At 46.2% G+C, this 27,882-nt stretch overlaps 1 protein-coding gene across 1 annotated transcript in view; it reads left to right on the top strand.

The window, feature by feature from the left end:
* The window catches only part of RBM42 (RNA binding motif protein 42), a 180,994-nt gene that overhangs the window by 110,047 nt on the left and 43,065 nt on the right, over positions 1-27,882 (top strand). Inside the window, exon 8 of the mRNA XM_078655417.1 lies at positions 26,446-26,566. Coding sequence (XP_078511543.1) covers positions 26,446-26,566 — 121 coding nt within the window. The remainder of the gene's footprint in view (positions 1-26,445; positions 26,567-27,882) is intronic.

A 27,882-nucleotide genomic window follows, 5' to 3' on the forward strand; every position in this document is an offset into this window, starting at 1 on the left:
GAAGAATCTGAAGGAAGATGTATCCATCAGAAGAAAGTTTGGTAATTATATGTTACAGGCATATGAGCTGCAGATCTCCTACTGTGCATTAGATCGCCATCTGGTGTTGGGCTCGGATGTCGGATTGCATGTCGTTGTTGTCTTGAAAGAAGTCTTTGTTGTCACAAGATAGGTGACTCCTCCCTTGGACGATAGTGCGCATGGGCATGAACTCCATCCTTAGATTGTTTTTTTTCCACCACTGGGTTTGGATAAAACTTTTCAGTTCCGGTTCAAAATCTACTTTTCAAGTACTTCGATGTATAAAAATCTTGTTCAAACTTCACCAAACAACTTTCAATATCGATAAACATCGACTCGACTTCATAAGCTTGATTCCGGTCGTCAACGCGGCCCGTTGGGCCTACCCACGCCGTAAGGCCTACACCTCATGGAAAGGACGCCATTCAAAAGATGCCAGAGTGTGGAGCAAAATTTCCACAAATTGACCATCACGAGGTCTGTAACCTGTGCTTATCGCCAGAACACGAGGAATCCAGCTGCACAGCCTGTGCATCCTTTTGATCGAAAAAGACCATTCGAGATCGGAGGACCTGTCAACGCGATATGCAGAGATCAGCTCCGGAACCGGTGGATATATTCGACGAAGGTCCATGCGTCCCAGAAGAAGATTCCGATCTCCAGATCGTATCCGAGGCAGATGACTCCATACCTTCGGGTCAACGCGTGATTACCACTGTCCCTACCCCAGCCCAAACGCCAAAATCGAAGGCAAAGGTCAACACTCCGCCTGCGGGTCCCAGTCGAGACCGAAAAAACAATTTGAAAGCCCCGCCATCAAGCCCGGCTCCGAAGAAAATAATGAAGCCTTCCGCTAGCTCTATACCGAGCACACCGCATGTGCCGATACCACCTGCTCTCTCGGCACCGTAACAAAAAGAAGTCACGGTTCCGAAAGACACTCCGAAACTGTCGACTCCGAGAGACAAAGCGGCTCCGAAAACAACGAAGCCTGTTTCCGAAGCCCCGAAAACAGCTTCCACCCTGAAGCCGATACCCTCGATGCCAAAACAGACAAAGCCTGCTTCCGATGCTTCCAAGTCCACGAAACAGGCTTCGGCTCCAAAGACAATATCTTCAGTGCCGAAATCTACGCCAAAGGTCTCAACATCCGCTCCTAAAGCTAAAGACCAGCAACAAATGGGTTCGAAACCGAAAAAAACGGTGCCGAAGGCTGTGCCTCAAGAAGAGGAGCTTTTACAACCAGATCCTTTACAAAAAAGGATCTACATTGATCCAGAAACAGGGCCTGTTTCCACTACACCACACAGGAAGAGGAAGTCAGATACAGCACCTACACCTCCAGTGCCTGTCAAGAAGGATTCTGCCAAATCTCCTATGCACCCTTCTTCTCCTGTATCTCCTTCTCCTCCTCTTCCTTTAAACATTTCACCTCAAAATTCTCCTCCTCATTCTCCCCCGCATACACCTCCTCAGGATGTTGATGAGTATAGCATGGGGAGAGGGAGAGACCCAGATGACCCTTTTCTCTACCCAACAGATTCACCAGACTGGGAGTATCCAAACCCACAGGATGTACCAGATATTCCTGACCCACATACATATCCATCTAAACCTTCTCCAGAACACAATATTGGCACTGGACACTTAATTAATAGTCTGTCACAATGTCACCATGCATTCAGATGAGGCAGAGGAAGATTTTTAATTAGACACTTTTGAACACTCCCAAAAATCTGTGCAAATACTGCCAATGATTAAAGGAGTCATTAAGCATGCACCAGAAGTGTTTAAAGATCCTGTACGAGCTAGAATCATAAACCCAAGGATAGAGAAAAAGTACAGACCAGCTCCTGGGGACCCTGCCTACATTGAAGGACAGCTACCCTTAGACTCCCTAGTAGTTTCAAACGCTAGGAAAAGAGCAAATTCCCAAACATCAGGCGAAGCACCACCTCCTGATAAAGAATCAAAGATCATTGACGCTTCAGGGAGAAAACTAGCTGCCCAAGCTAGAAATACATGGCGCATCGCTAACACACAGGCCCTCCTCGCAAGATACGACAGGGCTCACTATGATCAGTTAGAGAAGCTCTTACAACATCTACCTGACCAATATAAGGCATAAGCAAATGACCTCATACAAGAGGGTAAGCTTATATCAAATACCTCCATTAAATGTGCACTTGATGTAGAAGACACTGCATCCAGAGCAAGAAACACCAGTGTCCTACTTAGACGTCACGCGTGGCTACGCATTTCAGGATTTAAGCAAGAAGTGCAAACTACTATCTTAAATCAACCAACAACAATTGTTTGGTCCAGAGGTAGGCACAGCTCTTGAAGAAAGACACTGACAGAGAAGTCTATGGGAGCTCTGCAGTCCACCCAAGCACGAGGCTCCTTCCGTCGCTCCTTCTACAGAGGAGGCTCCTAACAAGCTGGAGCAGACAATTCAGCTTCCTTTAAGACAAATACACAAACATCCTCCAATGGAGGATACTTTAGAGGAGGCTAAAGAGGGAACAACAACAAGGGAAGAGGTTGAGGTAATAACATTCGAACCTCCTCCCCCACTAAACAGTGACTTCCTTCAGCTCCCCCAACAGCATTCTACTCCTGTAGGGGGGAGATTAACACAGTTCCTACCTGTCTGGAATTCCATTACAACAGACAAGTGGGTACGACAAATTATCCAGTATGGTCACTGCCTAGAGCTTACAGCTACCCCTCCACATATACCACCCAGACAGCGTCAAATGTCCACAGAACATCTAACACTGCTCCAACAAGAGGTACTCTCATTGCTGCAAAAAGACGCAATAGAGTTAGTTCCATTGCAACATCAAGGAACAGGGGTTTACTCACTCTATTTCCTAATACCCAAGAAGGACGGGACACTAAGACCAATTCTATACCTGAGGCCTCTCAATCTATATATACACTCGGATAATTTTCACATGGTCACTTTACAATAAGTGCTCCCACTGCTGCAACAAGGCGATTTCCTCACCACACTAGACCTCAAAGACGCCTACTTCCACATTCCCATACATCCTTCTCACAGGAAGTATCTCAGATTTGTACTACAAGGACAACACTATCAGTTCAAAGTCCTTCCATTCGGGGTCTCGACTGTACCACAAGTGTTTACAAAGTGCCTAGCAGTAGTAGCAGCACATCTCAGAAGACCACATATCCACGTCTGCCCATACTTAGACGATTGGCTCATAAAAGCCAAGTCAGTCAAGCAGTGTGTCCAACACACATCTCAAACAATTTAAACACTGCACAACTTGGGGTTTACAATCAACTACACCAAGTCACATCTCCAGCCCTCTCATGTACATCAATACCTAGGGGCTACCATAAACACAGATACAGCTCTAGCTTATCCCAGTCCAGCCAGGATACAGAGCTTTCAAGCCTTAGTCACAAAGTTTCTAAACCAACACACTCTCCCAGCCAGAGTGTTCATGCAACTAATAGGCATGATGGCATCTTGCATTTTTATTGTACCATATGCAAGACTACAAATGCGCCCATTGCAGGAATGCCTAGCACATCGGTGGAATCAGGCTCAAGCACAACTTACAGACCTGGTGTTGGTGGACAGCCGCACACCGCTCTCTACAGTGGTAGAACACCAAAAACTTGTCCAGAGGGCGGCCGTATCTTGAACCTGTTCCACAAATAGTATTGACAACAGACCCATCCCTCACAGGATGGGGAGCCCATCTGCTCCACCATACAGCTCAAGGAAAATGGACCGTTTAACAAAAAGTGCTTCACATCAATCACCTAGAGCTGGTAGCAATATTCCTAGCACTGAAATCCTTCCAAGTACACGTACAGAACAAAGCGGTCTTGATCCGCACAGACAACATGACAGCCATGTACTACATTCAAATACAAGGAGGCACACATTCCCTGCAACTGTCCCAGCTAGCTCAAAACATTTGGAGATGGGCCATTCCTCAAAACATATATCTGCTTGCAGAACACCTTCAGGAGTTCACAATCAGATAGCAGATCTTTTAAGTCGACAGACACAACAGATTCACGAATGGGAACTACGTCTGCAAGTTCTTCTACCATTCTTTCACAAGTGGGGTCATCCAGACCTAGATCTGTTTGCCACACACGAAAACGCAAAATGCCCAACCTTCGCCTCCAGGCAATGCGATATGGATGAACTGGTGAGGCAGATTTGCGTACGCTTTTCCGCCAATTCCACTAGTAGTACGGAAGCTGAGACAACAGTCTCTCAAACTCATCCTAGTAGCTCCCACATGGGCACGCCAATCGTGGTTCACCACACTGCTGGAACTCTCTCTCTAGTTCCACACCAAAGACTGTGTCTGACACTATCCATGCTAACGCAGAACCATGGAGACATCAGACATCCAGATCCAAGTCAACTGAATCTGGCGATCTGGCTCCTGAAGTCTTACAGTTTGTATATCTTAACCTGCTACCAGACTGAATGAATATCATTAAAGAAGCCAGAAGGCCTACTACTAGAGCTTGCTACGATGCAAAATAGAAGAGATTTGCCATTTACTGCACTAATAATCAAATTGATCCTCTAGATGCTTCCATCCAGAATATCATCTACTACCTTCTCCATCTACAAGGATGTAATGTAGCATATTCATCTATACGTTTACATCTTGCAGCAATTGCAGCATATTTACAAAATAGACAACATATATAGTTATTCAGAGTACCTGCAATCAAAGCTTTATGGAGGGATTAAAACGAATCATTCCTCCTAGGTTACCACCCTCTCCAGTGTGGAACCTAAACATTGTTCTTACCAGGCTCATGGGGCCCCTTTTTGAACCTTTACATAAGTGTGAACTGCAATTCCTTACATGGAAATCCGCTTTCCTTATCGCTATTACCTCTCTTAGGAGAGTTCGTGAGATTCAAGGTTTCACCATACAAGAACCATTTTTACAATTGCACCGTAACAAGGTGGTTCTACAGACTATCCCAAATTCCTTCCTAAAGTAATTACTCCTTTTCATCTAAATCAATCAGTAGAGTTGCCAATATTTTTTCAAAACCCAGACTCTGTGGCAGAAAGAGCTCTACACACACTAGATGTCAAAAGAGCTCTTGTCTATTACATTGATAGGACAAAATCCTTTCGTAAAACAAAGCAACTGTTTGTAGCTTTCTCTCCACCACATAAAGGCAACCCCATCTCTAGAGCTGAAATTGCAAGGTGGATTGTAAAATGTATACAAATATGCTATCACAAAGCAAAACGTACATTAACAGTTCCTCCTAGAGCGCACTCCACACGCAAAATAGGAGCCTCCATGGCTTTCTTAGGGAACATTCCCCTCGAAGACATCTGTAAGGCAGGAACATGGTCTACAACACACACCTTCATTAAACATTATTGTGTTGATGTACAAGCCAAGCAGCAAGCTGCGGCAGGCCAAGCTGTTCTTAAAAACTCTTTCAAACTACTACAACAGATACAGGTGACCACCGCTAGGGGAGACACTGCTGTACAATCAATGCACAGTGTGAGATCTGCAGCTCATATGCCTCGAACGGAAAATGCTACATACCAGTATGCATCTGTTCTTGGCATGTAGAGCTACAGAGTTTCACAAGCCCACCCGCCTCCCCGGGGCCTGTATCTGTTCCAGTTCTATCTTAATTAGATGCACACACATGGACATCCCTTTTTCTATTTCTACTAACTCCATCATTTCCCATAATGGATGGAGTTGATGCCCATGCGTCCAAGGGAGGTATCACCTATCTCGTGACTACAAAGACTTCTCCCAAGACGACAACAACATGCAATCATCCGAGCCCAATACCAGCTGGCGATCTAATGCACAGTGTGAGACTCTGCAGCTCTACATGCCAAGAACAGATGCATACTGGTAAGTAGCATTTTCCTTATGGTGGATACATACCCTTCTGGCATATTCCTCGCTGCCACCCACCCTCCCCAGGGAATTCGTGTTGTGGTTAATAATTTCCCTAGGTCATTAGCTCTCCTTCTCTCTCTATGTCAATTCCACCCCAAGTGATGGGGGCACGGAAAAGGTTTCAGTAACGAATACTGGCTCGGTGGTTGGAACCTAATACATTCTGATGTTGTCTCATCCAGTGGCAGTCACAGCTGAACCTGCGTGGTACCTGGCGGTGCTGGAGACACATAGCTGGGAAATCCCTATCTGGAGCAGTCTGAAGCCTAGTAATTTTTAAGGTGAGGAATCTGTGAGGGGGTATATGGGCCCGATTCACAATTGCAAGTTTCAATGTGTAGATCTACTCCTACAACTGGGTGTACATCTTCATGTTTTTTCCATTCTCCATGGGGATTTACACTTATTTTCCACCTAAATGTAAACTTAAGAGTCTCCATCCCCCTTAAATGAGGGCTTGTAGAATCCTATGAGTGAATTTGCAAGGCTTAAGTTGGTATTAGTGTCTTGGGTTTGTATATATACGTTGCTTGAGCTTAATCAGTGCTGGCTTGCACACAGTCAAGGGATATGTTCACACTCAGATATACATTTTATTGGAGCATATGAAGTACAAATCCTCAGTAATGAGAACTGTGCAATTGTGGTCAGTAGGAGTATAAATGTTGCCATCTTTTCCTGTGGGTGTGTTGTGTATATGTGATTACATTTTCTGATCCTTTCAATTTTTTGCTGGAGGTTCAGGAATGTGAAGTATTATTTCAACAGTAGATTATAGCTAGAATTGTTTTCTTCTCTTGTTTATCTGTTAGTGAAAGTTTGGACTTTTTTTTAAAATCTACATAATTAGCAAAACTGAAATCTCAAAGTTTTGGAGAAAATTCATAGTTCCCAGTTTGATAACCTTTCCATGCTGAGTGGAATTAACGTGTTTGCCCTTACATTTTGATTTTGTGAGGAAAGACCGGGCCAGAACCTGGGCCTAACGCCTCTGTCAATGGATCTGCTAGCGCTCTGAGACCTTTGGGTGATTTATGCGCAATATAAACTTTAAATAACATGATATTTGAGACCACAGTGTTGATGTGTAGCCTGCTAGTCATTTGCCTGAATGTCACTGAGGCTAGCTCTACACTTAATGCTTTCAAGGCTGACACCACATTTGGCAACTTTTTTACTGGAACACATCCTTCCTTTTGTGAGAGGTTAATGGTCAGAGAACTAAAAAAACTAACCAAATGTTTAAATATGTCTTTTTAGGGTCAAGCCTGCGATAGCATGTGCTATCGCATTCGTCTTGCTTGCAAGACACTCTTGCATCCAAAAGGGGATTGGAGCCCGCATGTTGCTTACCATTTGTTGGCTCGAGTGGCACTCTCCTTCACAGCCTCGTAATTCGTCAAGGCAGGTATAACATCATTTCTGTTCCTCTCTGTGGAGCAGGGACCAATCACTGATTGATTCAACTTAATATGAGCCCCCCCGCTGCTCCTGACATAATTGAGGTACTATTTTGCTACATTTAACTGTTGGTGCCCTGCAAACTGAAGCCTTGTGACTGGCAAAAAACCACCTAGTAGGACAAACAAAATTTCAAAGATTTATTTTCTATAGTTAACTTTCTTTCACTCCTCTCCAATCCACCCCACCTCACCCCCCCCCCCCCGCTCAATCTGCTCCACCCCACCCCACATCAATTCAATCCAATCCACTCCACTTCAATCCAAACCACTCACCCAATCTAATCCAATCTGTCCCACTCATCTGTTCAAAACAACCTGACCCACTCCAGTCCAAAACAACCCATCCCACTCCAGTCCAAAACTACCTACCCCACTAAAGTCACAACCTGCCCCACTCCAAAACAACCTGCCCCACTCCACAACAACCTGCCCCACTCCAATACCAAGCTGTGTTTCCAATTGGTAATTGGTTACATCCCAAAGGGCACTCTTTTATGATTCCCACATACAAGGATTTCACATAAAGCTTGAATAGATTTTCAAAAAGTTCTTTTTAATTTGTATACTTTGCTTTAAAGAAATTAACCTAATTTCTTTCGTATCAATATATACATTTCATCAAGAGCTCCATCTGCTCCAATGCATTTCGGGCGTTTGCCCTTCGTCTGGGAGCATATCTATAGAATGACAACATGATGGGCATAGCTGTGATTTCCAACCACAGCGTATTTACATGAGAATCATATAAGTGACCATTCCCCAAGTGAAAAACAGGTGTGTGATATCGTAGTATCGGCGATGTGTAATTAAGCAATAGGTGCAAATATAAGTGCCGGTGAAAAGAACTAGGCGAACGAACAAGGTGAGAAGCCCCGGTAAATATAATGTAATGGGAGCTTACCTGGACTCTTTTTACGAGGTGGGAGCGGTTCCTGTAGAACGAACAGGAAATAAACAAGCATAACGATAAGTGAAGGGGAGGCCGTCGGGTTAGATGAGCAATTACAGCGCCTGGCGCATAATGGTAACTTACAGCAATTCGGCCGTTCGGTCCGTGGTTGTGCAATAATATCAGAGTGATAACGCTTCCTGGTATGCGAAGTGCTGATAGGCTGCGCATAAATCACGTGGGACGGGTGTTAAGAAGAACGTCAGCAATAAACTAAATGAGAGACGTTCAAGTTGCCGAATGTGGAAGACAGACTATCGGTAACTTGGGTTACCGAGGGTAAACAAGATGAGGAGCAAGGTTAAAGAATGCGGCAACGATTAATAATGAAAGGAGCCGGCTGGAATGTCGTGAAGTGCAAAATGCACGAAAAATAAGAAATTAAGGAAAAGATATATAAATGAGAAAGTGTGTGCAAATGAGTGACTCAACTGTGAGTTGGCCTAAAGCAAGTAAGATCGGATACGTAATGTGTGGTGTAGATGGTAATGTTACCAATCGAGCAAAGGATAACCGACATGTGTGCCAAATGAATGCCCAAGAACATAAATACATTAATTCAGTGTTATTTTTAAAGGTAACAAGCAAATTCAATACGATCATTCAACCCATGGGGTTTCGCAGAATTTAATTCGCTGATCCAAACATTCTCTTTGCGTAACAAGAATTTGTTATTGTCTCAGCCTTCCTTCCTTTCTATGACCTCTAGGATCATGAATTTTAATTGGGAAATGTTATGATTTTGTTCCACGAAATGTAGCAATTGAAGATTTCACCTTCCGTGTCCTTACGTCCAACTCCATATTCAGTCACACTCCCATTTTTGCATATACGAGAGGAAAAAACTTAGGAGAGATTCTCAAACCACCCAAGAAAATCAATGTGGAAGCTAAAGGTACAAGACCGTGCATGAACTGCAATAGTTGCAATAACATTATACCCGGAAAAAATGTGACGCACACCATGAAGGGTTATAACATCAAGCTTTCAGTATCAGCTACCTGTGTTACCGCTAACGTCATTTATCTCCTGAAATGCCCATGTGGTAAAGTTTACGTCGGTAAGACTGAACGTAAGATGAAAATACGTCTGAATTAACATAAATCCAACATAAGGACACGGAATGTGAAATCTTCAATTTCTACACGTTTCGTGGAACAAAATCATAACATTTCCCAATTAAAATTCATGATCCTAGAGGTCATAGAAAGGAAGGAAGGCCGAGACAATAACAAATTCCTGTTACGCAGAGAGAATGTTTGGATCAGCAAATTAAATTCTACGAAACCCCATGGGTTGAATGATCGTATTGAATTTGCTTGTTAAAAATAACACTGTATTAATGTATTTATGCTCTTGGCCATTCATTTGGCACACATGTCCTGTTATCCTTTGCTCGATTGGTAACATTACCATCTACACCACACATCACATATCCGATCTTACTTGTTTTAGGCCAACTCACAGTTGGGTCACTCATTTGCACACACTTTCTCATTTATATATCTTTTCCTTAATTTCTTGTTTTTCGTGCATTTTGCACTTCACGACATTCCAGCCGGTTCCTTTCATTATTAATCATTGCCGCATTCTTTAACCTTGCTCGTCATCTTGTTTACCCTCGGTAACCCAAGTTACCGATAGTCTGTCTTCCACATTCGCCAACTTGAACGTCTCTCATTTATCTTATTGCTGACGTTCTTCTTAACACCCGTCCCACGTGATTTACGCGCAGCCTATCAGCACTTCGCATACCAGGAAGCGTTATCACTCTGATATTATCACACAACCACGGACCAAACTGCCGAATTGCTGTAAGTTACCATTATGCGCCAGGCGCTGTAATTGCTCATCTAACCAGACGGCCTCCCCTTCACTTATCGCTATGCTTGTTTATTTTCTGTTCCATATACAGGAACTGCTCCCACCTCGTAAAAAGAGTCCACGTAAGCTCCCATTACAATTTATTTACCGCGGCTTCTCATCACGTTCGTTCGCCTAGTTCTTTTCACCAGCACTTATATTTGTACCTATTGCTTAATTACACATCGCCGATACTACGATATCACACACCTATGTTTCACTTGGGGAATGGTCACTTATATTGTTCTCATGTAAATACGATGTTGTTGGAAATCACAGCTATGTACATCATGTTTTCATACTATAGATATGCTCCCAGACGAAGAGCAAATGCCCAAAATGCATTGGAGCAGATGGAGCTCTTGATTAAATGTATATATTGATACGAAAGAAATGAGGTTAATTTCTTTAAAAAAAAGTATACAAATTAAGAAGAACTTTTTGAAAATCTATTCAGGCTTTATGTGAAATCCTTGTATGTGGGAATCCTAAAAGAGTGCCCTTTGGGATGCAACCAATTACCAATTGGAAACACAGCTTAGTATTTATAATAGACGTCACAGGACGGAAGACGTTCACCACAGGAGCACCTAAAATTGAATTGATCTCATCTAAAGACTCGCACCTTAGGCTGTGCACCAACCACTATAAATATAGTTTTCCACTCCACTCCAAAACAACCTGCCCCATTCCAGTCCAAAACAATCTGCCCGACTCTAAACCGCCCCATACTCATCTAAAACAATCCGACCCACTCTAATCTGCCCCACTCTAATACAAAACAATCTGCCCCACTCTAATCCAAAACAATCTGCCCCACTCTAATTCGCCCCACTCTAATCCAAAACAATCTGCCCCACTCTCATCCGCCCCATTCTAACCCAAAACAATCTGCCCCTGTGAGAAAGTGCCCTCTTTGTGCATGGTTGCCCCCACTTTTTGCTGAATTGCTGATGTACTTTGACTGAGTGTGCCCTGGGCTCCTGCTAATCGGGTACCCAGGAGCTAATTTCTTTCCCTAAAATTGCATTGAAGCCTAAACCCGATTGCCATCTCTGGCCACAGGTCAGACCCTGGTAAATGGTACCACGGGTACCCAGGGCACTGTGACCAGAGAAGGCCGCTAAGGGCAGCAGCACTAATTGTGCCACCCTTAGAGGTCCTGTACTATTACACTCACACACTGCCTTTGCAGGCTGCATGTTTTGGTGCGGAACAAAGTGAAGAGTTGTGTGCCATGCCTCCAACCCACTGCCCTTGCACTGGTCAGTCACCCCTCTAGCTGGGTGCACAATACTGGTGGTGAGGGTACAGGTGCATGAACCCTGTACCCCTACAGTGTCTAAGTCCATTCTTAGACATTGTATGTGCATTGCTGCCATTAAGAGTATATGGTGCTGTGAGTTTGTCATTACGAGCTCCACAGCACCATAATGGCTACACTGAAAACTGAGAAATGTGGAATCAAACGTCTCAGCACATTGAACCCACACTGATGCCAGTGGGGGACTTAATGAAAAATGCACACAGAAGGCATCTTAGAGATACCCCTGAAAACGAACCTACCACTAGAGTCCAGGCTGAGTGGCTGCTTTCAGCTGCTGCCACCAGACGTGTTTCTGGACTTCTGGGTCGAGAGCCTGCTGCTCTGGGGCCTGAAACAATGCACATCCTGGGACGAGGTGCCAAGCCTCCTCTCCCAGGATGGGCAGGGTTCAGGAAGGGGAAGATTCAAAGGCATGCCACCTTTGTGAGCTTCCCCAGGCCACTTGCTGCTCTCAGCAACTGGCCCTCACTGGTTCTGATCCCCACTTTGTGCAGGAGAACCGGCGGGGAAAACAAGTGAGGAAGAGTGGTGTGCCCACCTCTGCCAACTCCACCCCTCAGATGATGGAGACGAGGTGAAGCATAACTCTCAGTCCACGCCATCTTGAAGATGGGGGGACTCAGTCAACCAGGGACAGGCTCATGCCCCCCTCCCACTGGAGGGTGGCATAATAGGGGGTGTACCCACCCCAGGGAAGAGACTCATTGATCCATGCCTTTCACCTACCTGTAACACCCCTAAATCTAGTATTTAGGGGCACCCCTGAACCTTGCTTCCAGAGAAAAGAAGAAACTACAAGAAGAAGGACCGAACAGCCGTGCAGAAGCTAACAAGAGGAAGACGCCCACTGACTTGGCCCCAGCCCTGCCGGCCTGCCTCCAACTCAAACCTGCTCCTGCGAAATCCCGGTGTGTGCTGCGGCCAGCAACCTCGAAAACCCCAGAGCACCTGCCTTTCCTTCATCCACAAAGACTTTGCCTCCCGTGAACACTGCATTTGTTCACTTGCAACCTCTGGCCTTGGCCGGAAACCGCAAATTCGCATCACTCTGCACCCGCCGTCCACGGCCCGAGCTCGATTGGGCAAACACCACGAGTAGGTCACCCCTGCGATCATGACCCGAGATCGGGCGACCCCTGACCTGCCTCCAGCCGTCGCCTGCCGTCTAAATCCAGAAGACCTAATCGCGACTAGGAGCTGGTAACAAGATCCGACCCCAAAAGGCACGCACCATGGCCTTGTGTGCCCAAACTGACAGTGCCTAACCAACCCCTAACTTCCCAACTTACCTCTCGAAGTGGTGGTCACACCCAGAAGACCTTCGTCCCCAAGCCTGCAGTGCCTTAGCGAACAGGAGGTTCCCTATTGAAATAAACAGGGTGCCTGACGTCGAAACAAAATCCCTGCACCCGGTCGCCCTAGTGCCGCTGATTGTGCACCTTTGATGCCAACTTGTTTCCCCATTTTCCCTGAGCTAAAGTCCAGGAACTTTCTCCCACAACCCAGTGGCCTGCTTGCCATAAACCACCAACCGGAGGCCCCCTATACCCTATTGGATAACATTGGGCCTCAGCACTCTGCACCTGGCTGCCCTAGTGCCGCAGATGGTGTAACAAGAGTTCATGCTTGACCCTGGGGGACCCTGAGTCTACCCCAGAACCTCACCTCCCACTACCAAATACCTCTAAACCGATAACACTATACTCCTCCATAACAATGACTGTTTTTCTGTGAAAAGTTTCTGAGTGTGGAGTTTGAGAAACTAAAGAAATTCTTTAAAATGACATAATCTAACAAAAACGATTTTACTTACCTGTTTTCAGGAAATGTCCCAGAGTAGCAGCTAGGTATACTACTCTGTGTAAGCCTAGTAATCTCAAAAGTTACTTACCTGCTATTTTACTGAAAAGCCTATTCAAGTCTATGTACTGCATTTACTAAATATTGCATTTCTCTGCATCCATACTGTACATCAAACCAAAGTGCATGTGCAATTATCATTCACACTGTATTTCAATTGCATTACTACTGTAAAGTATCTATTGCTTACCTTTGCCAAACTTGCTTGGTTCTAGAGAATAAAATAACTAAAAGAATATTTTTATACACAAACAATTGTTCTGAAGTTTAATCTTTGAGTGTGTGAATTCATTTGCTGACTGAGTGTCAACAACAAATGCCCAAAACTGTCCTCTGATTCTGCCTTAATGCTCGACCACACTACCACAAATAGAGACTGAGGTGCTATCTAACTTTACCTCTGCCTACCTTTGGGGTTCCACTGGACTCTGTGCACAATATACCTCACTTTGGAATAGTATATACAGAGCCAGCTTCCGACATTGGTGGATCAGCGGTGGGATATACAACTTTGCATTTGTTGGACTACTTGGTTACCACCTGATCACACGACAAGCACTCTTAAATTGTCTTTAGAATTCTGATTCTTTCATATTTGCATTTTTGCAAAATTACTAAAAGTCTTGTAGGGGCCTTGGTTAAGTCCCTTTTAGAATTTAAGAAAATAAAATGTCACTGTAGGTAGTGTGAGAAGTGTTTTTTAGCAATGCCTCAAACCAAGACCCAGCTGTTAGTGAAGATAACCCTAATGACATAGAGGACATGGTTGAGGAGCATGACCTCACCCCTTACCTTCACTTGTCGTTCAAGGAGGTAAGGTCCCTATGTAAACTTAAAAAACATAGCCATGAGTCCTAATCCTTCCAAACAAAAGCTCCAGGAGCTGTTGGCTGGGTATGCTAAGGACCACCCTTCTGAAAATGGTGAAGACCAGTCAGATGGAGAAGGAGGGGAAGGGGATGATCTGGTAGATCAACCCCCTCCACTTCCTAGGGATGAAAGGGTCCAAGTACCCTTGACTCCAAGAATCAACCTCTCCGTACCTAGATCCCACACAGGTGGGTGAGGCACTATTGAGGACAGCCTTATAGTAAAGCTGGCCAAAAGACTGGATCTCGAGACCAGGTTGCTGGCTCTAGAAAGAGAGCAGAGATGTGCCCAGCACCAATCAATGGTGGAAGCAATTTACTTAATAAGGATAAAGAGCAATCTTATGATCCTAAAATCCCCAAAGGGATTGTCCCTAAATATGAAGAGAGTGGTGATATTACAAAATGGTTCACAGCCTTTGAGGGGGCTTGTGAAATGAGAAAAGTAAAGAAGTCACACTGGGAGGCACTCCTTTGGGAACTGTTCTCTGGTAACTTTAGAGACAGACTCCTGACCCTTTCTGGGCAGATGCTGGGTCTTATGACCTCATGAAGAGGTCTCTGATTGATGGATTTGGACTCACAAATGAGGAATACAGAATTAGATTCAGGGGGTGTCACAAAACCCCAAACCAATCCTGGATTGACTTTGTAGACTACTCAGTTAAAACACTAGATGGTTGGTTAAATGGACACAATGTGCATGATTTCAATGGATTTTACAATCTGTTTATGAAAGAACATATTCTAAGTAATTGCACTAATGAAGAGTTACATCAGCATTTGGTAGACCTAGGTCTAATTTCTCCCCAAGAATTGGGAAAGAAGGCAGACCACTGGGTCAAGACATGGGTGACGAAAACAACCACTGGGGGTGACCAAAAGAAAGGGGTTACAAAACCTCCTCAGGGGAAAGGTGGTGCGAATCCCCAAGATAAAAAGCCTGAGTCTTCTAAAGGGCCACAAAAACCTACACAGAGGGGCGGGTCCCAAAACTCTTCCCATTCCATTATTAGGTACATGGGAAAGAACTTTGATTAAAGAACTTTGTTTCATTAAAATCCTGGTGTAACCATGGTAAGAAGCTGGGACACTTAACTGGAGATTCTACTTTCCCAAACAAGAAGGCCCCTAGTCCTACTACAGCTACTCCTGGGGTAGCAAGTCTCCAGATGGGATCAACAGTGTGCCTAGAGCAAATCAGGTTGCACACTGAAGCAGTTCTAATTTCAGAAGGTGAAGTTTAGTTTGCCACTGAAGCTGTTTGGCCACCCAACTTAAACAAGCATTGGCATAGCCAATAGGTCTTGCCTTTGGGACCTTATACGTTTTTAGCCATGCAACAGTTGATTTTGTTGCTCCAAGGATATTGTGCTGCATAACTAAATACTTACAAGGTCCCAAAAGCGAGACCTGTTGGCTATGCCAATGCTTGTTAAGCAATGTGGTTAGTGAAGGCATGGCCACTATTTTATATCATGATTACCTTGTTGAATGGGTTTGGCCAACTTCTAGTAAAGTAAAATCGTGTTACTGACCCCCTGTTTTTTAACCCTTTCCCCGCTCAGTTGCGACGTTCGCACGCTCATGACTAGCTGAGCTCGTCATGTAACGCGGCTTTTTTTTAAACGCCGCGCACAGCGGGAAAACCGCTAGCGGCGATGCGGTTAAGCATACTTGCCCCGTCAGATTTTTTCAGAAGCCTTATTCACACCAGACTACAGTTTGGATGCCTTAATTCATTTGCTGTTTGACCATTTGTCTTTCATGTAGTATCTGGTTTTTTGACGATTTATCTTGGCAAACTGCTTAACATATTGCCTTCCATGAAAGGCTCGGGTGGGCTAATTGAGTGGTAGAAAGCCAATCCCTAAAGCACTTAGAGGCGAACATATTTACAGAACTGTGATACACAAACATCAAAGCAATAAATAGAATATACATTAGCGCGTGACACAAGGATCCTTGAAACGTGTGCTTTTGTGACTCGCTTTTCACTGCAGACCGTGCCAGATGTTGACATCCACCTGTTTACTGCATGAGGTAAAAGCAAGTGGCTGGAAATGTAGGTCAGAAATTCTGTCTCTCACAGAGCATTGAAGGTCAATGGCAGGGAAACTGTGGCCTGCATAATTATGGTCTGAAGAGGATTTCTAAAGATGCGATTCAGCCTGGGCGAGCTACAGTTCTTGCGCGTGGTGGGTGGTCCTATCCATGACAAAATATAGGACACCAACATCAAAGATGGATTTGCATGCATGCTAAAGACTCGTCTGCATGGCTGCCATAAGAAGTACAGTCCTAGTGATGGAAGGCAGCTGATCTGGAAAACCAGAAAGAAGAGGCACATACATAAACCCGCATTTGATACACTATAACCGGATTTATATGCTGGTAACGGGTTACTGATGGCATGTTCTAACTTCTGCCCGAAAATTATTGTTCTGACAACACCTGGCAGGGCTCTATAAATAGTGCTGCAAACATGTTGAGCTCGACTGCCTTTAATGAATCATCCGTCACCCTCTTCAATTTATTGCCCGTGTAATAGAAGATGACTGGGAAAGCGCAGCAGAAGCTTTCAATCACACGTTTATGTACCAATTTCCATTTGCTAAATGTTCGAGTGTCTGAAGGCACAAAAATATCGGGCAAAGTAATGTTGGTATGCAGCCATTAGCCACACCTGCTTCAGATATGAGTGGCCCCATTGCGTCTGTTATGAACGAACTTATTGAAATAAAACGATTTGTTTATAAGGCTGTGTGTGTTTTCGACCTTGTCCTACAGTTTGAGATTGAAGCAATCACAGGTAATTTCTAAAAGGCATAGAATGGAAATTCACCATATTTTCCACCATGCTCAAAAGATGGGATAGGCAGTGACTAGGCCACAACCACAGGAAGGGAGTAATTACCCAGGGCCATGGGTTGGAAGCAGGCAGAAGTGTGCAGGGGGAGTGACTGTTCACAGCAGGGGTCATGGGCAGGAAGCAGGCAGATGTCTGTATGGGAGGAGTGACACTTCACAGCGGCGGTAATGGGCAGGAAGTGGGCAGATTTCTGCAGGGGCGGAGTGACTCTTCACAGCAGGGGTCATGGGCAGGAAGCAGGCAGATGTGTGCAGGGTCGGAGTGACTGTTCACAACAGGGGTCATGGGCAGGAAGCAGGCAGATGTCTGTAAGAGATGAGTGACTGTTCACAGCGGGGGTCATGGATAGGAAGCAGGCAGATGTCTGTAAGAGAGGATGACTGTTCATACATGGGGTCATAGGCCGGAAGCAGGCAGATGTCTGCAGGGTCAGAGTGACAGTTCACAGCGGGGTCATGGGCAGGAAGCAGGCAGATCTCTGTACTGGGGGACAGACTGTGGGTCATAGGCCGGAAACAGGCAGATGTCTGTACTGGAGGAGTGAATGTTCACAGCGGGGGTCATGGGTAGGAAGCAGGCAGATGTCTGTACGGGAGGAGTGACTGTTCACAGCGGTGGTCATGGGTAGGAAGCAGGCAGATGTCTGTACGGGAGGAGTGACTGTTTATGGCGGGGGTCATGGGTTAGATGCAGGCCGATGTTTGCACAGGAGGAGTGACTCTTCACAGCGGGGTCATGGGTAGGAAGCAGGAAAAAATAAAGTATGTACTAGGTCAGCTTTGCAAGACTTTGGAACCACAAACACTCCTGACATATATGTGAGGGTGAGTTTCGGGCGCTCATTGCCACATGTGTTTTTGAGAACGGTCCCCCGTGTTTGCAAATGACGCCCGCTTTCTTTCGGTGGTCACTGTAGTTTTCAGTCATGGTCAAACCGCATCATTCACTGGTGCAAGGCACTAGCGTTCAATCAAGACTTCCAATCGGTGCTACACATTTTAACTTACTGCCTCACCGGTTTTTGCTCCTTCTTTTCTCCTTGCGCTACAAACTTTGAACGGACACGAGGAGCTTCTGAGAATCAGCCGAGTCAGTGGTAAGACTGTATTCTGTGTGGTCATGTGTGTGACGCAAACTCACTCACGCATTGCATCCTCAGGGGATCATGTAACAGCTTCTGACATGGGAGGTGCAGGGCGACTTTCACGCCCTGACACGCTCCTCGTTACCTCTGTGCCATGAATCGCACACGCGTTTCATGCAATATCTGCTGAGGTTGCACCAATTGACAAGTCTGAAAGGCAGGTTAACAGCAGTGACTCACTCCGCCCCTCCAGACATCTGCCTGATTCCTGCCCATGACCACTACTATGAACATTCACATTGGAAATGATCACAGATGACTTTTAAAGTTTTAGCTCCGATTAATTCATGTGAACCACTTGCACAGTACAGAACAAACTCTGTTTCTCACAGGAAGGAAGACTCAAATAATCAATCAAAATGCATTCATTTATACTTTGCAATGAAACTGCATGAAAGGGAGAGGATAGAGAGAAAAGCACACAAGCACATGCACAGATATATTTATAATTACCGAAAATGGTGTGAGAACCAACTCCCAGGCCTAGGAATTAGTAAGGGTCCCCCAGAAAAGATATGGAATTTTTTTAAACAATTCGGTTAATTGTTTTCAGCAAACGGTCAAATATCATACAATAAACATTGACAATTAACTTTGAGCAGCGAAGTCAATGTTTTTCACAGCAGCTGTTTTGAAGCACTCGTGCTTGTGCTGACATCCGCCTTGCGGGAGCGAGCAGTGGTGGCGCGAGAGCCATATGTTTTCAATTAGCAGGCGCGCAGCTGCTCGCTCCCGCAAGGTGGATGCTGGCACAAGCACGAGTGTGCTTGAAAAGGAACAGACCGATTTCAAGAGGTCGTCTCCTAGAGCAGCGCATGCGCGCTGCCAAGGGCGAGACCTAAAAATTACCTACAATACCCTTGGATTAATGGAACTAGGATAGAAGCTCTGAGGGATACAGGTTCTAGGGTCACTATGGTGAGAGAGACACTGGGTTCCCCTGAGCATTACTTGATTGTTAGAACTTACCCAGTCACCAATACTGACAGTGTTACCACTAACCATGCTATGGGGACATTAGACGTGGGGGGGAGGGACTGGCCTGAAGCAGGTAGTAGTCTCTCCAAAGCTCTGCATGTCTACCTGGCAATGACCTGGAAACCTCATCATGGGCTGAGGTTGAACTGAAAACCCATGCAGCAATGCTGGATAACACTGAATTGGTGTGTGTAAAAACAAGAGCACAGAGCAAGAGACAGGGTGAAAAAGAAGTGTTGGAATCTGAAAGTATGGCCCAACCTTCCAAGAGAAAAGGTAAGAAGACTGGGGAACCAGCCTCTGTACAGCTAAAGGATCAGGACCCCTCTCCTCAGGGAGAAGACTTTGACACCCCAGAGGGAACTGAGCCCATGGAGCTTGACACTTACCAGGTTGAACTCTTAGGCCCAGGGGGCCCTCTAGGGAAGAGCTGTGCCTTGGACAGCAGGGCTGTCCAACTCTTGAAAGCCTGAGGTAGCAGGCTGCTGCACTGGAAGAGGGAGATGTCCGCGCTACCAACAGGGTTTATTGGAAAGAGGCACTACTGGGCACTGAGGCCAAAGACCCCAAACCTGGAGCCACTAGGAGAGTGGTAGTGCCTCAGAAGTACAGGGAGTTTCTCCTAACTTTAGCTCATGACATCCCCCTAGCTGGACATCTGGGCCAAACCAAGACTTGGAAAAGGCTAGTTAGCCACTTTTACTGGCCACAGAAGTACCAAAAAGTAAAGGAGTTTGTCAGCTGCTGTGTCACCTGTCAGGCCAGTGGCAAGACAGGTGGCTACCTGTGGTGGGGGTTCCCTTTGAAAGGGTAGTTGTGGACATAGTGGGTCCACTTGAACCCCCCACAGCATCAGGGGACAAATTCATTCTAGTGGTTGTGGGTCATGCCACTAGGTACCCTGAGGCAATTCCTCTTAGGATTACTACAGCTCCTGCAGTAGACCAGGCCCCCATTGGTGTCTTCACTAGGGTAGGGGTTTCTAAGGAGGTGGTTTCAGACAGAGGTTCTAACGTCATGTCTGCTTACCTAAAACACATGTGGAAAGAGCGTGGAGTGCAGTACAAGTTTACTACACCCTATCATCCACAAACCAATGGCCTTGTTGAGAGATTCATTGAAAGGCATGATTATGGGGCTCCCTGAAGAACTCAAAAGGAGATGGGATGTCCTCTTACCATGCCTGGTTTTCGCTTACAGGGAGGTGCCACATAAGGAAGTAGGGGTTTCCCCCTTTAAAATTCTGTTTTGCCATCCTGTGAGGGGACCACTCTGTCTTGTAAAGGAGTGTTGGGAGAAGCCTCTCCAAGAACTCAACTAAGATATTGTGGACTATGTGCTTGGCCTCTGGTCCAGAATGGCTGAGTACATGGAAAAGGCATCCAAAAATCTTTAGGGCACCAGGAGCTTCAGAAGCACTGGTATGACCAAAAAGCAGCACTGGTTGAATTTCAACCTGGACAAAAGGTATGTGTTTTGGAGCCAGTGACACCAACGGCTCTCCAGGACAGATGAAGTGGCCCTTACCTTGTCCTAGAAAAAAAGAGTGAGGTCAACTACTTATTTGACCTGGGCACTAGCAGGACACCCAAAAGGGTTATCCATGTGAACCGTCTAAAGCTCTACCATGACAGGTCTGACTGATGAGAGCGGTACCTCAAGTCACTTTTTGACTCTATTTTTGCAACTTTTTGTCGATGTCTTTTTGACGACTACTGCAGGGATTTCATCTCGCAGACCGGCTTAAAGCCTTGTGACTCTCGTCACAAGCTGATGTCAGTGATGGACCCCCATCTTCTGTCCATCTGGTACCGATATAGGTCCTGTTCGAGAGGCAGGTCGCGGGACCGGTTGCGGAGCAATCAACACCACTCCTCGTCTAAGTCTTCGGGTAAGTCTAAGCACAAAAAGAAAATGAAGAAGCACTGTTTGGTCGACCCTGAGACTCCCTTTTTTTTCTGGGAACCGGGGTGGCCCCTGCCCAACTTCGTAGCTTTTACAAAGCCCTCCATTCTATTTTTGGGCAGCCCGACTCTGCTGGCGTGCCTTTGGTCCCTGTGGAATCGGCTGAAGGCCTAGGACTTCGATGCCGGAGGCTTCGACTCTGGCGCCGCAGGGCCCCCACGGATCCAGAACTGGTGACACCTCCTCCGGCGCCTAATCCATTGGCGACACCTCCGACGACGGTTGTGTCCCCAGCTGACGTCGACTTCCCCCTCAATGTGGACATGGAGCTGGACCAACATCGCCCAACGTCTGGACCGGCACCGGCCAGTACTTTTGTACCCCTGTTCTACCCTGGTGTTCCCTATCGCCCTGATTGGCTATCAGAGGAGGGTGAGGACCCTAAAAGGTGCTTCAGCCAGCAGCAGCCTCTTCGGAGCCCATGCTGCCGTTCAATGAGGCCCTTTTACCTACATCCTTTTGGGCACGTGGTCCAACACAGGGGCTCCTGTGGACAGGATGATTTCACGACGTCACTTCCCGGCCCCGGGTGACCCCATTTTCCTCCCCCATCACCCCACCCATGAGAGCTTGGTGAGCCAACCCTCGACTTCAAAGGGCGCATTCCCTACCGCACCACCTGATAGGGAACCCAAGAAGCTAGACCATCTTGGGAAAATGTTTTCTTCCTCCAACTTTGACTGCGGTCGGTGAACACTGCATGTCTCTTGGGTTGTTACTCCCACTCTGTGGGATACGGTCATGCAAGTGCTGCCACAGTGTCCGGAAGAGGCCCAGACTGTACTCTCCCGTGCAGTGGCCGAAGGGAGAGACTCATTAAAGTTCACTATCTGATGTGGACTGGACACTGCTGACTCGCTAAGCAGGACGATTTCCATGTCGGTAGCCCTTAGACACCTGGCTGAGGTCCACTGGCTTTTCGGGTGATGTCCAAGCTACTCTTTTGGACATGCCCTTTGATGGCAGTCGCCTGTTCGGCGGCAAAGCAGACCACGCGCTCCAGTGCTTTACGGAGTCTAGGGCAACGGCCCTATCCGTGGGCCTCGCTTGCACCTATTGCCCCGCGCATTCTGCTTTCGCCCCCTTTCGTTGATATGGATGGGGTGCCCCGCCACGTTCCACCCAGAGCCACAGGCCTGTCCAAGCTGTCCAGCCTCTGCGTGGCCTGGGACGTGGAACCCACTGTTGTGGGTCTGGGAGCCAGCTGGCGGGCCAGTACATCAGCGCCCCCTCTGCAGCACCCTCCACTTCCTCCTAGTCCGACCTTTTAGGGTCCTCAATCGCCATGCGCGGCAGGATTCGGCATCACCTCCCCCTCTGACTCAACAACACATCGGAGAGGTGGGTTTTGCAGATAGTCCGAAGGAGCTACTCCCTCCCAGTTTCGGGCTTATCCTCCCGAGCAGCGAGTCTGGGATCTTCAGGCTATGATTCCAATCTTTCAACCTCTATCCCGGGTTTCGGCCAAAATGACCCTGAGGCTCCTGGGCCTCATGTCTTCCTGCATCCTGCCTGTGGTCTATGCATTGTAGCATATGCGGGCTCTGCAGTGGGACCTGAAGTTCCGGTGGGTACATTTCCTTCCTAGCCTCCTTGGGTTCCCTCTGCTGAGTTCTGATCAGGTCCCCAGCGCCAGGAATCCGTTCGGCCACCGTGCGCTTTATTAAATACTTTATTCATTCATTCATTCATACAGCATCAGGGGAATCTTTCCAGTTGCGTCCAGATCTCGGAGGGCACTTCATATCAATTGCAGTAGTGGCTAACAAACCAGGAGAGTACAGTGGTGATAGATGCATCACTTCTGGGGTGGGGTGGCCACATGGGAGAGGAGGCGATCAGAGGCCTCTGGTCTCTGGCGGAGTCCAGGCTCCACATCAACCTTTTGGAGCTTCGAGCAATCCATCTTGCACTGAAGGTCTTCCTTCTGTCAAAGGGGGAGTAGTGCAGGTGTTCACGGACACCACCACCACCATGTGGTACTGTAATAAACCGGGCGGGGAGGGGTCGTGGACCCGGAGTCAGGAGGCACTTTGTCTCTGGAAGTGGCTGGAACATCAGGGCATGTCCCTGGTGGTTCAACACCTGGCATGTTCTTTGAACACTAGGGCAGACTAACTCAGCCGCTGGTGCATGATGGATCATAAATGGCATCTTCGCTCAGAGGTGGTGCAAGGTCTCTTTCAGCGGTGGGAAGGGCCTTGGTTAGATCTATTCGCCACCGAAGAGAACGCTTAATGTCGGCAGTTCTGCCCGTTGGAATTTCCAAGACGGCACTTGCTCGGCTATGCTTTTCGTCTCGAGTGGAGTTGCGATCTTCTGTATGCCTCGCCGCCTACACCACTTCTACCTAGAGTGCTGAAGGTGATCAAGCGCGACCAGGCCCAAGTCATTCTTGTGGCTCCGGACTGGGCACGAAGAGTCTGATATCCCAAGCTCTTGCACATGGCTATCGATCCTCCTATCAGACTGCCCCTTCGGGAGGATCTTCTGTCGCAGCAGCAGGGGACGGTCCTCCACCCGTAGATGCCCTGCCTCCACCTCCTTGCGTGGAGATTGAGTGGCGACAGTTGACCGCTTTTGACCTTCCTCCCGAAGTCTGTAACGTTATCTTGGCAGCCAGGCGTCCCTCCACCAAACTAGTATACACCTGTAGCTGGCACAAGTTTGTGGCATGGTGCGCAGCAAAGGTTGTGGATCCCCTTTCTGCCCGCCCTTTAAGAGGTTCTCCTCTTCCTTCTTTCTTTGGTCCAGCAGGGCTCTGCTTGGGGCACTCTACAGAGGCTATCTTTCGGCCATTTCGATCTTTCTTCGGCTTCCTGACCAGCCTTCTCTTTTCAAGTCCCCCATTGTAAATCACTTCCTTAAAGGCATTACTCACTTGTATCCTCCAATTTCTTTCGGAATGCCTCCTTGAGACTTGAACCTGGTTCTGACATATCTTATGTGCGCTCCTTTCGAGCCGCTACATAACAGTCCCCTCAGATTTCTGACACTTAAGACCGCCTTTCTGACCTCCTCCACCTCTGCTCGCAGGGTGAGTGAGCTTCAGGCTCTTTCTTCAAAACCTCCTTTTCTGGCTGTTCATCCGGACAAAGTTGTCCTTCGCACTAGGCCTTCTTTCCTTCCGAAAGTGGTTACCTCTTTCCACAAGAGACAGACCATTACTTTGCCCACCTTCTTCCTGCCCGCAGAGGAGGAGAGGCTTCAGCGTCTGAATCCAAAATGTTTGCTTTCATTCTCTCTTGACTGCACAATTCCGGTGGATGACTAGCTCTTTGTTGGCTATGTGGGCTCCAAGAAAGTTCACGCTGTGCGGAAACGAACCATCTCTCGATGGGTCGTTCTTTGCATTAAAATCTGCAATTCCTTAGCGAAAAAGGAACCTCCAGTGGGGTTGCGTGCCCAATCCACCAGGGCGACTGCAGCCACTAGTGCTTTGGGACGTGGGGTCCTCCTTCATGACATCTGCCAGGCAAATATGTGGGCTTCGTTGCACATGTTTACCAAACACTGCTGCCTGGACAGCCAAGTCTGGAGAGGCGGCTTCTTTGGCCGTTATGTTCTCCAGGACTTTCCGGTGTGAACTTAGTTCGCAGACCCACCTCCCGGGTTGGTTTTTCTGGGGTATCTATTCTAAGGTGAGGAATCCATAACTAATTGTCTCTTTCAGGTGAACAAGTTACTTACCTTTGGGAACAATATATCTGTAAGAGACATAGATTAGCCATGGATTCCTCACCGCCTCACCCATCTTCCCCGTTCTGCGAACTAACTTCTAGGGTAAGGGACTCCCTTTCAGGGCACTAGTTTTGTGCACCAGTGGTCTTGCATGGCTCTGAGCTTCTGGCGTGGAATGTCGTGTAAAGAACTGACGTCGGTGTGCCGGGACGGCGTCTATGTAGATACCGCAACGTCATTCCGGCGCCACCTACCGACGCGCAGGGGTACTGCTGAAGAAAATTCTCCAGATCCAGTCTGACACCTGGGGGTAATTCTAAGGTGATGAATCCATAACTAATCTATGTCTCTTACAGATATATAGTTACTGAAGGTAAGTAACTTGTTCTTCTTGTCCCTGGATGACTTTCTGGCTGGGCGAGCATATAAGTCAATGCTTGGATTTATACACACTAGGCTGTGAGAACACTTTATGCCGAGTTCCTTCAAGAGCCTCAGATGCTGAAAGCCGGGGAGAGCAAGGGTCTGATTACTATACTATACTACGCGTGGAATAATGAGCTGGTTGTCCCGATGTCCCTATGGCCTGGGAGGTATGTTGTGCACTGACCAGGCGCATGACTTCCAACTGCAACCTCTGAATAATACATTTTAAATACCTGATCCAGCTGTATTACACTCCCGCACAACTGATGAGAATTGGATTACGGGAGGATGCTAGATGTGTCAGATGTGGGGATGATGGGGCAAATTTTATGCACCTGGCCCGGGTGCATATATGCTGCTATACACAACTTCTGGCTGCACGTTGTACAGGTATTAACTGGCATGACCCTGTAAATGGTTGAGTGCACGCCGGAGCTCTGTTTGCTGTTGCTGATAAAGAAGATAAAGCCATGTAACTGACGCATATTTGCTATTTCTACTTTGTTTGCAAAACATGCTGTCTCAATGCATTGGGGTGCGAGAACTGTCCCTTCTTTGGTAAAATGGATCAGGGACTTAGTGTATTGTAAAGAACAAATGGATGTATATGCGGAGGAGCTGTCGGTGTCATCCAGAGCTAAGGACTTTTGGTAACCACTGACTGCGTATCTATGGAGCACCTGGATATGTCATAACTGCTTATGAGTAACTAGCATAAATGTGTTAATATTGTTCTGTAACACCTGGAAGTGTAAATCAACTACAATTGTGAAGGAAACACGTTACACTGCTCTGCATGTTCTGATGACTGTTTATGGTTAAAATAAGGGTGGGAGGGAGAATAAATGTATTCTATGTTTTATCATGTGCTTTTGCAGTGTGGGCGCTTGTGCACGCTGTAGTATGTAATTTGGCAAACAATAAATAAAATATATATTTTTTAAAGTATGCACCTTCTATATAGCACAGCATAAATTAATGCAAAGCAGCATGCTCCTAGCAGAATTGTGCTCGACAGTTGTAAGGAATATTTCAGTCATGGTGTTTTGTTTCTCATGTTCTTTCAGCTGGTAGTTGAGCCAGTATCTGAGGACAAAAAGAAGAACAAACAGGAGAAGTTGAAACGGTGTATCCGAACAGCTGCTGGCACAAACTGGGAGGACCAAAGCTTGCTTGAGTGGGATACAGGTTAGTGTCAGGTGCACTGTTAATCAGCTGTATCACCTTTATCAGGTCCTAATGTGGTTTACTTGGGGTATTGTCTGTTTTAAAAAAAAAAATTTTTTATTGAATACACCTTATGTTAACTGCAATCTACAAACTGAATTCAGAGGTTGCACTAGAACACTAGAAGTTGTTCAAAGTTATTTTAGTACATCTAAGTAAGATTTTATTCTAACTTGTACCAAGGTTTAGTCAGGAAGGGCACAACCATCTAAAGTGCCCATTAAGAGTGCATATGATTTTGAAAAGGATAAACTTTTAAACCTGCAGAAAGTTCTGGTCAACTCTCTTGCTATGCAGCCCTCCAGTAAGTTCACTCTGTCTCAACAACCCTTATCAATAAGATAATCTTTGTATCACACGATATGTAAAAAGAGCAAATCATAAAATAAATGCATCTAATTACCAGAGCAGGGACTACATTTAAAAGCTATGCTGTTCCTCTTTATCGAAGTTTTTATTAGTAGGTATGATTGTATAGTAAAAAAGAGATCTCAAGAATACTTTATTCCTTAACGTCCTCGAGTCAACCCCAAATGCAAAGTAAGAAGGTTATCAAGGATGTCACCACGTATAAAAAAAACATTCCTCCAATCAGTGCACAATGTGTGCAAGAAACGCTGTGAAGTAAATAAATGTAGGACTGCGGACTATACGATGCTTTCAGCATGCATGAAACGTGACTACTGAATTCATCGGCATGCATGGGTTAACTAATAAGGCTGATAAAAAAAAATTACGATCACAATTATCTATTGCAATATTTTCTGTCTCACAGAAAGCTTCTTGAGCACATAAAAAACAAGGAAGCTATCGGCTTCAGGAATGTGAAAGAAAGCTCCCGTATCTTGAAGGCTGCTGACCCATGACGAGAGAGGAAAGCCATATGGCGCCTCTGCCCGTAAGCACGCGCCCGCGTACCCACAAGCTCTAGGCCACAGTGGTAGCATTTTCTGAAGCCCTTACTAAAAGTCTCACCAGACTATCGCATGCGCTGGCTCAGGCGAGACCTAAAAATGACATTGTGTTTTAAGACCTTTCAATTAACAATTGTTACTGAAATATTAATTATAATGCAACTCAATTTAAAAAAAAGTATTCGAAAATCAGCTTTAATATGGTACTGCATGGTGTCTACTAATGTGTAATCTGACAGTCTGAGAGGGCAATTGTGAAGAAATCATTATAGTAGTCCCAGTGGCCCGGTCAGGCCAGTCCAAACCTTTGCTGATTCTCATGTATATACATTCAAACGGATATTAATCTTCTATTGCGTCTGT

This window comes from Lissotriton helveticus, chromosome 7 (assembly GCF_964261635.1).
Source record: "Lissotriton helveticus chromosome 7, aLisHel1.1, whole genome shotgun sequence".
Lineage (NCBI taxonomy): Eukaryota > Metazoa > Chordata > Amphibia > Caudata > Salamandridae > Lissotriton > Lissotriton helveticus.